The 12483-nt window shown below is 38.5% G+C and overlaps 1 protein-coding gene across 7 annotated transcripts in view; it reads right to left on the bottom strand.

The window, feature by feature from the left end:
* Positions 1-2192: 2192 nt before the first annotated feature.
* Efcab7 (EF-hand calcium binding domain 7) overlaps positions 2193-12483 on the bottom strand; it is a 42580-nt gene continuing 32289 nt past the window's right edge. For 5 of the 7 annotated variants that reach the window (XM_036180001.1, XM_036180002.1, XM_036180003.1 and 2 more), the window contains exons 11-14: positions 11705-11853; positions 7048-7257; positions 5104-5211; positions 2193-2977 (exon numbers count right to left, since the gene is read on the bottom strand). In XM_036180001.1, coding sequence (XP_036035894.1) covers positions 2903-2977; positions 5104-5211; positions 7048-7257; positions 11705-11853 — 542 coding nt within the window. In that variant the 3' untranslated portion in view covers positions 2193-2902. Of the gene's footprint in view, positions 2978-4903; positions 5212-7047; positions 7258-11704; positions 11854-12483 lie in introns of those variants that run through there. The other 2 variants (XM_036180005.1, XM_036180006.1) reach the window with 2 other exon arrangements.

Below are 12483 nucleotides of genomic sequence, written 5' to 3'. Positions count from 1 at the left end.
TGTCTACATCCAAACCATTTAACCTAAATGAAGAAAACCTGAAAGCAAAAATTTAAAAGTTAAGAAATCCTTCTGTATTTATCTTTGATAAACCTAGATTTTCCTGGATATGAGATGAAAATGGAGAATTCAATACCAATAGAATTCATGTACTAATAAAAGGTACCTTGCTTATGTCTATTTCCACCATCCATTCTGAAGCCAAATCCCCATTCCTAACACCCACTAAGGGTCTTTAGAATCACGGTCACAGTCTGGAAGAATAGTTGAGAAGGGCTAATTTAGAATGATAACATTTGCAGAAAGATGCAACAGAAAGCAGGGAAGTGAGTGGAGCACTATTGAATTTACCTTATTAAGTTTCAATTAGAAGATTACATTTTACCTGGCCTTCAATTTAATTTGGTGGATCTTGTCCTTGATTATAAAGGGAAATAGGATTTATAAAATATTAGATATCTGTGAATTATAGCTAAAAGAAATGGGAAATATTAATTTTTGAAGAATGGAATGATACTCTAGGTCCTTTATGATGTTATCTTTAATACTGTTATTTTGAGAAATATGTAAAGAAGAAATCCTCCTTTCCCTGTTGCCTCCTGGTTCTGGAGGTCAAAGCCAGGCCCATGCACACTAATGGAGCACTAGGCTGCAGTCCTTCCCTGTCACCTCCTGGTTCTGGAGGTCAAAGCCAGCCCATCCACACTGAGCGAGCCCTAAGCTGCAGCCCATCCCAGAGTAGTACACAATGTACACAATGACTTTGGTTACAAATAAAGGCAGCTTGTAAGAATGAAGGCTACCTGTTCTTGGTTTCTTTAGATGGAAGACCTACAGTTAGCAAATAAAAATGTGTCAGAGCAGGCCAAAGCTTGTTCCCCTAGACTGACCAACTATTGCTACTTCTTGGCCCTCTTCACATGAATCTTACCTATTTCCTTTAAATGAGTTCTATCGTTTACTTTATTTTCCTCAAGTCATGATGTATCTCCTTCTTTCCCTTAGAAATTAAGCAAGCTGTACAACAATGATAGAAAATTTACAGTATATAAAACTAGCAGAGCCATATACACACCCTAATAATTATAGTCAGAAAGAACTGCAAGTCAGTACTTTTTAGGAGGAGAAGACTTGGTATTCATTTTATAAAGCAGGAATAGTTTTTATACAATTTTCCATTGAGAAAGAGCACATATGCATGGGTATGCAGACAGCCTTAAAGTCCAACATAGTTCACCAAAGCATCCTTTTTAGTCCTAAAGAGCTTAAGGGTTCTGAAAACTCCCACCCCCATCTAATAGGCACTCCCCCTAGCGGCCAAAATCAGAAATACAGTTCTATTTTCCTGGTTTATACCCATGATTAAGTTCCTGCTGCATATTTAACCTACACAAAAATAGATATGAGAAGGCCATCACCTTTAAAAAAAAAGTCTTGTTTATGTCAAGATCCAATAGAAAATCAGTGTGGTGATTAAATATAGTAATTTAAGAAGTTCTTATGCTAGTATCTGAAACCTAACATTAGTTTTAAAATATCAGAACTGAAGAAGGTTAGAATTAGAAGGAGAAAGTTTAACTTACAATAATTTGCCTTCCACTGAGATGGGACTTCTATATAGTGAGCCCTGCCCCAGCTGCCAAAGCTCCAGTAGCGGACAGAGGGTTTTGTGTATCCAAGTCATGCCCACGCTGGCTGGTGAGTGCATCTCCAGGGCTCCGTGCTTTTTTCCTTGAGTCTCCATGTTCCTAAGATAATACTTCATGAAACCCATCATCTGATTATAAAACCCCTAAACTACTGTGGGCAAATATAAAAACTTTGTTATATGTTTTTAGCACCACATAAAATTTTCAGCTGGGCGGTGGTGGCACACGCCTGTAATCCCAGCACTCAGGAGGCAGAGGCAGATGCATCTTTGTGAGTTCAAGGCCAGCCTGGTCTACAAGGCAAGTTCCAGGAAAGGCGCAAAGCTACACAGAGAAACCCTGTCTTGAAAAACCAAAACCCAAAAACAAAAACAAAAAAAAATTTCTGTAACTCATTATGAGGTGAAATAAGATATATGGCCATAGTTGTTGAACTTATAAATCACTTGACAATGAACAAAGCAATTGTATATTTCACTACCTTTAATGAGACATCCATCTGAAGAGTTCAAACAGTGAGGTAATGGCAACCTATTTTACAGATCTAAATGAATGGTCCACACTCCAAATACATTTAAACTATGTGCATGAATATAGTAGGCAAAAAAAAGCTTCTGCCAGATAGTATTCATATTCCAAAAGCTGACACTGGCCAAGTACTCTGTTACTGGGACTGATATACAGTTTTTAATTGCTTGATGCCATTTTTTTTATGCCACATACTATCTCCTTAACTGCTCCACAGGGTTACTTTCAACTGTTCCAAGAATTCTCTGTGGAAAGAAAGCTGCAGACACACTAGTGAGAAAAATGTTGTGCAATTGCCAACAGGCTTTAGCTTCCTAATACAGAAACAGGTTTCTTCCATTCCACTTTAGCTTTTTAATAGTTAGATCCTTCAATGGCTATCTTTGTGTTTATATCATCTTTTAGTATTTTTATAAGACAAACCGGAAGTGTAGAGTTTGGAAATCATTGAATACTACTTTAAAAAATCCTATCTATAATTTTCTTTTCATTTTCTAAAAAAACGAAAAGTATTTATATTTCCTACTAAATTAACAAGACAGTCACACATTTTTAGAAGACTATTTGTATTTTAATAATAAAATATATAACATGGACATAAAATATAAATGCATAGAAATGAAACAGATTATTAAGCATACCAATTACATGGAAGAGCATTTAGTTAATAAATAACAGATTCGATCTAAAATATTTCTTAGTTTGATAGTTCCACGTGGAATTATTTAAGATATAAGGGAATACACACAATAATATATCCATTCTTGTCGTTCATTCAGGGGCATTACATGCTGACAAACCTGCATATAAAAATAGAAAGCTTTTATTTTTATTTGATAAATTATTGTTATTTGCTAATTTTCATCATTTATAGGCCTAGAATAATAATAATAAAAAAAGTATCCGTGAAGCTAGGTATGGTGGAGAAACCTTTAATCCAACCATTCAAGAGGCAGAGACAGGCAGATCTCTGTGAGTTCCAAGACAATCTGGTCTGCACAGCAAGTTCAAGGCCAGCCAGGGCTCCCCAAAGAGATTCTGTCTCAAAAAGAGGGAAAAAAAGTCCCTGTGAAACCAGGGACAGGGCACGTCCCATGTGTCATGGATGTGCATGAATGTGCATGGATGTGCATGAATGTGCATGAATGTGCATGAATGCGAGAGCTTGGGAGGCTTAAGCAGGAGGGTCACTTGAGCGTAAAAGGTCTGGACAGCATGAAGTGCACAGTCAATAAAGGGTGGTTGCCACAGTTAAAAAAGACAGGTGTGACAGTACACTGCCTATTGGCATAACCTCAGGAGGAGGCTAAGGCTGGAGGACCCAAAGTTTGAGGCTAGCCTGGGCTACACAATGAGACCCACAGGTTGAGGACCACTGCTAGTCTGTCTATCTGGCCCATGTTCTGGCTTATTTCTCTCCGGAGAACTGGTGTTACACGCTGTACCCACCATGCCCGGCTTTTACAAGGGCTCTGAGTGTGCACAGCCAGTACGTTACTCTCTGCAGTCCACTTACCTTTACCTTTAAATCACTCGAGACGGCTGTGGAATTTCACAGAAAGCGCGGGGTGGGGGTAAAAAATACATTAGTAAGTTCTGTGGGATGTTCTGTATGTCAAATGTGTTGATCTGATTGGTTAAAATAAATAAAGTGCTGATTATCCAGTAGCCAGGCAGGAAGGATAGGGTAGGCGGGACAAGGAGGAGGAGAACTCTGGAAAGTGAAGGCTGGGGCAGGAAGAGACTGCCAGCTGCTGCCATGAGAAGCAACATGTAAAGACATAGATAAGCCACAAGCCACGTGGCAAAGTATAGATTAAAAGAAATGGGCTAAATATAAGAGTAAGAGCTAGACAATGGTAGACCTGAGCTAATGGCCAAGCAGTTTAAATAATATAAATGTCTGTGTGTTTATTTTACTGGGTGTGGGGGGAGTGTGGGGTGGGGGGGGCTGGAGAGAAGGTCTCCAACTACAAGTAAGCTTTTTTCTCTGTTCCTTTCCCAGACCCTGGGAGTCTGCTGATCATTCTTGCCTTTCAATTTGTGACCTCATCAGAAACCCAGAGTCTGCTAAAACCAAAATTATACAGCTATTTCTGGCTCTTGACTTAGTTGCTTATCTAAAACTTAAGAGATTTTTTTTTTTTTCTCTCAGGTAATCTTGGACAATCTTAATAGTGTGGACAAGGATATTTGGGATTTTTAAAGTAACAATTATTAGTCATATTATGTGGCATTTCTCCATAAGATATTCAGAAGGGCTTTCACATATATTATTTAATTTTATCTTTGTATCAATCCTGTGAAGGACCAAACTAATCTAGTGATATTATTTTAATTTTACCTTTAAACAGGAGCACAGCTGACAAGATGGCTCCGCTGATAAAAGTGCCCCAGCCCACAGGATCCTGGACCCCAAGTGGTAGAAGCAGATAATCAACTCCTACAAGTGTCTCTGACTTTGACATGCATTTTGTGGCATGAATGTGCATGTATGCATGCACATGTGCACACACATTCACACAGTGTAAACAATTTTTAAAAGAAGCTAGAACAAAGATGTTAAATGAAATCCCCCAGTCCCTCAACCGAACAGTGAGAGGACTGAATTAAAAGCAAAGCCCCGCCCAACATGGTAGTTTGTAATCCTAGCCCTTGGGAGACAGGACTGAAGATCAGGAGTTTAAAACTCAGCCTTGGCTGCATAAAGTTTGAGGCCAGCCTGGATTCCATGAAAAAATAATCCAAAACAGACAAATGAACAAAAATCCCACTAACTCTCCTGTAGAAGAAACAGGGTATTTAGTACTATGAATGTCACATTTAAATAACTTGACTTCATTTCATGCCGCATGCTTACTCATGGCATTAGTCGTAAACATTTCTTGTCACAGAGAGTCGATAAAGGGTTTAGAGTAACGCTCACCATTGTAGATCTTGGGGCCACTTCTACTGCAAAGATGCTAAGTCCTCTGTTGTTGACACAGTTTTTACTCAGTTCATTGTTGATGTGAATAATCACTTTGTCATCTGACTGGAGAAAATTGTAAGTCTTTAGTGTTGAAAACTAAATACAGATATAAACACCAGAAAAGACCTGGAAATCTGTTAACAGACCCAGTCCACTGCAAATGAATAAGAGCCAGCTGCTTCTTCCTGCTTCCTGCTAAGTGTTTCCTCCTTCATTCCTTTCTAAATGACACCAGTGACACAAGGTTTTCCTTCAAAGGAGTTTTGGATTTCCCTTTCATCTTCCTTCCCAGACCACTGTGGAGTGTAACAGCAAATTAGCTCATCCTTGGCTTACCACGGAAATAATGTCTTTCTTTTCTTGCATCTCTATTTTCCTATCACCCATTCACTTAGAGCCTACCTTTCAACTAATATGCCTAAAACATCCATTTAATTGAGTTCTCTTTTATTCACTGACTCAATAAACATGTGTTTATTTAAACTTTGTTTTGTTTTGTTTTGTTTTTCCTGACAGGGTTTCTCTGTGTAGCTTTGTGTCTGTCCTGGATCTCACTCTGTAGCCCAGGCTGGCCTCAAACTCACAGAGATCCACTTGGCTCTGCCTCCTGAGTGCTGGGATTAAAGATGTGCACCACCACTGCCTGGCTCATGTATTTATTTAATATCAACTGCTTGTCAAGCATGTTTTAGATCCTAGAAAGAGTGTTCAAGATAGCACATATGATCTGGATCCACTCTATCACTGTTCTGACCTTTCTAGTAATCCTTCAAACTGTCCCTTCCCTTTGTTTCTTCTGTTTGCCTGGCTTCTGAAGGTTGTCTCTCAGTGTACCCAAACCTTAGATAAAGCTAAAATCCTACACTACACCCTTTCCCCTCATCACACATTGTCCCCAAGTTCTAGGGTCTAAACCATTACAAAAAACACAAGTAGAATGAAGTTACTGTGTATGCAAACAGACTACCTGACTTAGTGTTTACTTATCCTCTGTTCTCTCAGAGAATTAATTTTGTCTTTCTAAGTAGCTCAGAAACTTGAGAGTGTTATGGAATATCAGTTTAAGGTGTGTTACATTTGTTTATGCTATGGAATAGTTGTTTAAAGATGCAAAGATGTGTTGTATCCTTTTATGTTGCATTTGTTTTAAGTCTGTAAAGCTATGTTACTTTGCCTGTCTAAAACACCTGATTGGTCTAATAAAGAGCTGAACAGCCAATAGCTAGGCAGAAGAGAGAAATAGGTGGGGCTGCCAGGCAGAGAGAATAAACAGGAGGAGAAATCTAGGCTTGAGCAAAAAGGAGGAACAAGAAAAGGAGAAGGAGAAGGTGCCAGCCACCTAGCCATATAGCCAGCCACGGAGTAAGAAGGAAAGAAAGATATACAGAATAAAGAAAAGTAAAAAGCCCAGAGGCAAAATGTAGTTAAAAAGAAATGGGATAATTTAAGTTAGAAAAACTGGTTAGAAATAAGCCAAGCTTATTTGGGAGCTGGGTGGTGGGCCCTTAAAGAGTACAAAAACAAAAAACAAAAAAAACTACAACAGAGAGCATGTTTCATACTTTCTGGTGGTCTTGTCATATAATAAACTAAACAAGGATTTTGAAAATATCATACTTTATATAAACAAAAATGATAGCTTTATTTTGTATGCAGATTATACTCTTCACTGATCTCCAAATTTTAATTTTCCTATTTTAAAATAAAAACAACAGTCTTGGGTCATCATAAATAATATAAAAAGTGTCATGCCAAGTTTGATTTACAAATACTAAAAAGAACAACCATCCATTATAAATATTATAAGTATAGTAGGATATTTGGCTGCAATGTAAAAAGAAGATAACATTATTAGAAAACTTTATACCATAATAAGGAAAACTACCTCATGATCGATACCTTATTTTCAATGATTGATGTTATCCAGGTGTCATAATTGCAAGTATGTACGATTATATTTTCATAGCCATCCATGACTTTAGCATCACTTCTATCAAGAACGGACTTGCAAATGGCCCTCTCAAGTTGCCCGCTGCATGTCTCCATATGGATAGCTTTAATTCTTGGCTTGCATCTTTCTGCATGGATATTGATGACAAATGGGCATGCCTGGATGGGGAAGCAAACAAAATCTTGGTTTAGCCTTCTGGTAGAATTTTAAATAAATAAACTTACTACAAATGCTCATGGTGTCGTTTAGGATTCATCTGGCCAGGAAGATGGCTCAGTGGGTAGAAGTGCATGCCCGACACTGAGATACAAGCTAGACAAAGGGATAACGCTGTCCTAGGCAGGGCAGCAGGAACTTGTGAGATTTCATCATGCTACCCAGAATGGAACCTAAGAACGTACAATTTATGTTTTAATTTCTGGATTCCCTCATTTACTACTTGAGACTACCATAGGTTACTAGTAACTGAAACCATATAAACCATCTCTTTTGAACAAAAGTCTTGTGAAGACAGTGACCCCAGTTTTAGGAGTTACACCACTCCAACTGTTAATCAAAAACTTGTTTGCTTGGGCCTGCAGAAATAGCTCGGTGATTGAGAGCACTTGTTCTTCCAGAAGACCATGACTCCAAGCAACCATGTTGGGCAGCTCGCAACCACTTGTAACTCCAGATGTATAGAATCCAATGCCTTTTGGCCTCTGTGGGCCCTGCATGTACATGGACATACTTGCACACAGACAAACACAAATAAAAATAAAAACTTTTAAAAAATGTTCTCTCGTGATGGTTGACATAGTAACTAAAATAGCCTAAGAGCTGAGGGCACAGCAAACCAATTTAGAGTCTTTAATTCAAACAAGTGAATTAAACAAGCCTTGGGTTGTCTTTTGACAAACCTAGGCGGGGTCTGCACCAATGCTCACACTTGGATGAACCTGGATGAACATTACAGATAACCATATTTGTATAATTAAAAAGACATACTAAAAGGTTGCATGATGTAAAGTCAGAGCACCACTGGTACTTGTTTTCTTGGCCACACCTGAAAACTTGAGCGATATGACTTCAGAGGGTCTTTGAGTCGCTTCTTATAAACCAGTCTCTTGTTTTTTAGAAGCTGTTAGTGTGGTTGCTGTTTTCCCTTTTGTTTTTGGAAACAAGGTCTTGCTATGTATTCCAGGATGGTCTGTTTGCTATACAGCCAAGGTTGGCCTCAAACTCAACACCTCCTGCATCAGCTTTCCAGGTACTAAGATTTCAGACATACACAACCATACCATGCAGTCTTTGGAGGCTTTTAAAACCTGTCATCCAGAGTTCTAGAAATGATTCTATGTGATCACTTTTCCAACAGATGATTTAATAGTATTTGCAGATAAAAGCAGGATAAAATCATAATCAATACATGAGCTGAAATCAAATGTCCACAGATACAAACATCTTTAAAGAGTCTCCATTAATTGGGTAAAACTTCAACTGTCAAAGAGGAAACAATTTAAAAAGTTCTCATAAACTTTAGAAAAACTGACTATTATCAGTTGTTATCAGAAGGTTAATGGCATGTGTCATTACTGATACTAAACTTTTTCAATTCATCTGAAAAAGAAAATGGGCTGGGGATTTAACCCAGTGGTAGAGCAGTTGACTAACAACTAAGATCCTGTGTTCAACCCCAGCATTTACAGGGAGTGAGGGAGGGAGGGAGGGAGGGAAGAAAGAAGAAGAAGAAGAAGGAGGAGGAGGAGGAGGAGGAGGAGGAGGAGGAGGAGGAGGAGGAGAAGGAGAAGAAGGGAAAGGAAAGGAAGGAAAGAAAGAAAGAGAGGAAGAGAGAGAGGAAGGGAGAGAGAAAGAAAGAAAGAAAGAAAGAAAGAAAGAAAGAAAGAAAGAAAGAAAGAAAAGAAAGAAAGAAAGAAAAGAAAGAAAGAAAGAGAACCATCCCCATTACAACTCAATTTTGTAGAGCAACCAGTGTCACCTGCTCATCTTTCAAGGTCACAAACAGGAGCACCGCTGAGTGCCAACCAATCAACACAATTAAGAATTTCTCAATATTGATATTTAAATAACTCCTTAGCATCATGCCCCCCCAAACATAATATAAGTACATATAAACATGATGATCTATGTAGAACAATTGTCCCTTTCTCTTGTGAACAACAAACCACAATTTATCTTTCTTATTTTAGTTACACAGGTACTTTTGTCTGTGCTGGTGAGATTTTTGTCAATTTGACTTAAGCTCTAGGTTTATCACAGAAGAGGAAAAGTCAAATGAGAAAATGCATGCATCAGATTGGCCTGTGGGCAAGTCTGTGGGGCATTTTCTTGATTAATGATTGATGGAGGAGGGTCCTGTCAGTTGTGGGTGGTGCTACCCTTGAGCAGGTGTTCCTGGGTTCTGTAGGGAAGCAGGCTGAGCAAGCCAGGGGGAGCAAGCTAGTAGGCAGCAGGCTGAGCAAGCCATGGGGAGCAAGCTAGTAGGCAGCACTCCTCCATGGCCTCTGCTTCAATTCCTCCCAAGTCACTTTTGGTCATGTTTTTTGTCCCAGCTAGTAGAAAGCAAAGGAGGACACCATCCTCTGACACTTTCTGCTGTATGTATTTTTTCCTGTTAAATTTTATTTTTTGTTTATTTTTGTTTTGTTTTTTGTTTTTATGCTCATGTAGCTCAGACTAGCCTCAAATTTGATATGTAGTTGAAAATGACCTTGAACTGACATATATTCCCATGCCCAGTTTATGTGATGTTGGGAATTGTACTTTGGGCTTTGTGTGTTCTAGGAAGGCACTCTTATCAACTAAGTGCCATCCTCAGCCCCCTTCCTGTTAAAATTTCAAATAATGGGAAATATTATCTATTCAATACTATAAATAAAATTTAAGTCATAAAAATTAACCTCATAAGTCTTTCTTACCTATGCTTTCAAAGGTAAGTAATATTAATAAATGGTTTTAAATGTTTTCAAGTTGCTTTACTGTTTTTAAATAATTTCTATTACACAAAAATGTACAGCAGAATCAGTATTATTTATAGACTAAAAGTAGCTGTTACAACCATGGTTTAAAATATAAAATTTTCAAAATATTAGTTAAAGAGGGGTATTTAAAAATTATAGTAACTCTTCATATTCAATTACTAAAAATGGCAAAAAAAAAAAAGGAAGAAAGAAAAAGCGAGAGAAAGAGAGAAATAAAGAAACTCGGAAAGCACACTTCTGAGGAATACCAAATTGCATCAAGACTAGAAATTGAGTCCAAGTCTCAAAGTACTTGAACGTAGACCTGTCATGAGCAGTATTGCCCTTCTTAGCTGACTGAAGTGGGGCTCAAGAGGTGGCTCAGCAGTAAGAGCATGGGGTGTTCTCCCAAAGGACCTGGATTCATTTCCCAGCACCCACATGGTAGCTCACAACCATCTGTAACTTCAGTGCCAAGGGATCTAACACCTTCTTCTGACCTCTGTGGATACAAGGCAGGCACACAGTACACAAACATACATGCAATCAAAACACGTGAACACATAAACTAATTTTAAAAGAAGTTAACTGATGTCTGAGAAAATGACTAATACTTTAGGATTATAACCAAATGTCTTACTACTTCATATGTGGCTTGACACAGAATTTAAAGGCCTTGCTTTCCTTCTTCTCTGGACTTAGAGTATTCTTTAACTTTGTACCTATTGTGTTAGCAGGCATTACAACGGTGACCAATACATCACATACAGAGAGCTTTGGATCAGCCAGTCACTGTCTCCAGTGTCTTATAAACATTAACCCAAGAAGTACCATCTATAAAAAGACAAGCATTCCAAACTCTCTACAGACACATCCTTCTTATTTTCAGAGAACTCTCTTTCTCTTAGGATGAAGTTTTCCTATTTATCAATAAGAGTTTGGCAATTCAAACAGACATCCCCATTCAAAATAAGTTGGCTGCGTGAACCTGGGAAAGTGGGGCCTACAAATGAAGTGGACCTTATAAGGTCCCATACAATAGCCAACTTTAGAGCATCAGGAAATTTATACTCTGAGGGTTAAGAAAAATCACTTGAGTAAGGTGTTGGATCACAAGGACAAGATGAATGTGGCAGAACACGTTTTTCCATAGAGGCACATAAAGAAATAACAGCCAGCTATAATGAATAATCTGAAGTAAGCTCACGCCTATCCGAGACACCTCGGAGGGCACAAAAACACATTCCAAGAACAAGTCCCTGTTTTTGAAGAAACTGAGGTCACAAGACTCTCGTTTTCTTGGAGTTTTCTCACAAGCACTCAGAATTCTCCTCACAGGACTCCATTCTTGGACCTTTTCCAACAAAATATATACATCCTAATTACTAATTTCCCTCTGCACATCACAAAGTTCAAACTTTTCTGCTCTGATTAGTCATAGCTGACAGTAGCTATTATTTCAGCAAAGAACACAAACTTCAGTAAAATACTAGAAACACACACATGTGCCCAGGATTCATCTAACACTACTGAAATTCCAGGATTTGAGTGCCTGCACTGAAAAGCCATGTTTCAGGAGAGTGTTCAAGGTCAAATACTATGAAATGGTATTTGTGAAGACACTGTCAACGTCAGAATGCTCTACCTCTGTCAGCTCCAGAGCCTTGTTGTAGCCCATCGAGTGTAGAGTCACCCAGAGATCAAGGGGGTCTCCTTCTCGATCATTGGCTTCCATCAGATGCAAGTCCATAAATCCCTGTCTTGTTAATTCATTCTTCTTTGTGTCAAAGTTTTCTGTAAAAACAGGGATTTTTCCATACATTATCTAAAAATCCATGTGTTTAATAAAATGTCTATACTATTAATCATAAATGTTCAGTTGTCTGCAATAACATGGGGAATAAGAGTCCCCCAAACCGGCTTCCTTTTCTAATTTCCCACAGTTCAACACAGGTGCCATCACAGGATGTGATTCTTCCCAGATATTGGCAAGTTGTAACTACTTAGTGCAAGCATATTCCAGTTAGAGGAAACTGTAATTTTTCTGGGTAAATTCCAACCTGACCACTAATTAAGAGTTTATATTGATATTTAAGACAGATTAACATGCTTCATAATGCCCCTTAGGCCCACCAGAACCTGAACGAACTTGGTGTAATATACCCCAGACTACTGGAGTTTTAGTAGGGGAGAACTGACGGGGTTAGGTTTAAGGAGACTACTACACGTATAGTTTCTCTTACAAACTGTTGGTAGGTCTTTAAGAAGCTGTTAGACAATGGAAACCTGCATGTCCCAAGGGAAGTCTAAATATGCTCTTCAGCGTCATTTGTGAGTAAAAACTACCACAATATGTGTGTGTGTGTGTGTGTGTGTGTGTGTGTGTGTGTGTGTGTATGTGTGTGTGTTTGTGTGTGTCTAGTA

The sequence above is a fragment of the Onychomys torridus genome, chromosome 2, assembly GCF_903995425.1.
Source record: "Onychomys torridus chromosome 2, mOncTor1.1, whole genome shotgun sequence".
Lineage (NCBI taxonomy): Eukaryota > Metazoa > Chordata > Mammalia > Rodentia > Cricetidae > Onychomys > Onychomys torridus.
This window is presented reverse-complemented; position numbering and strand designations above follow the sequence as displayed.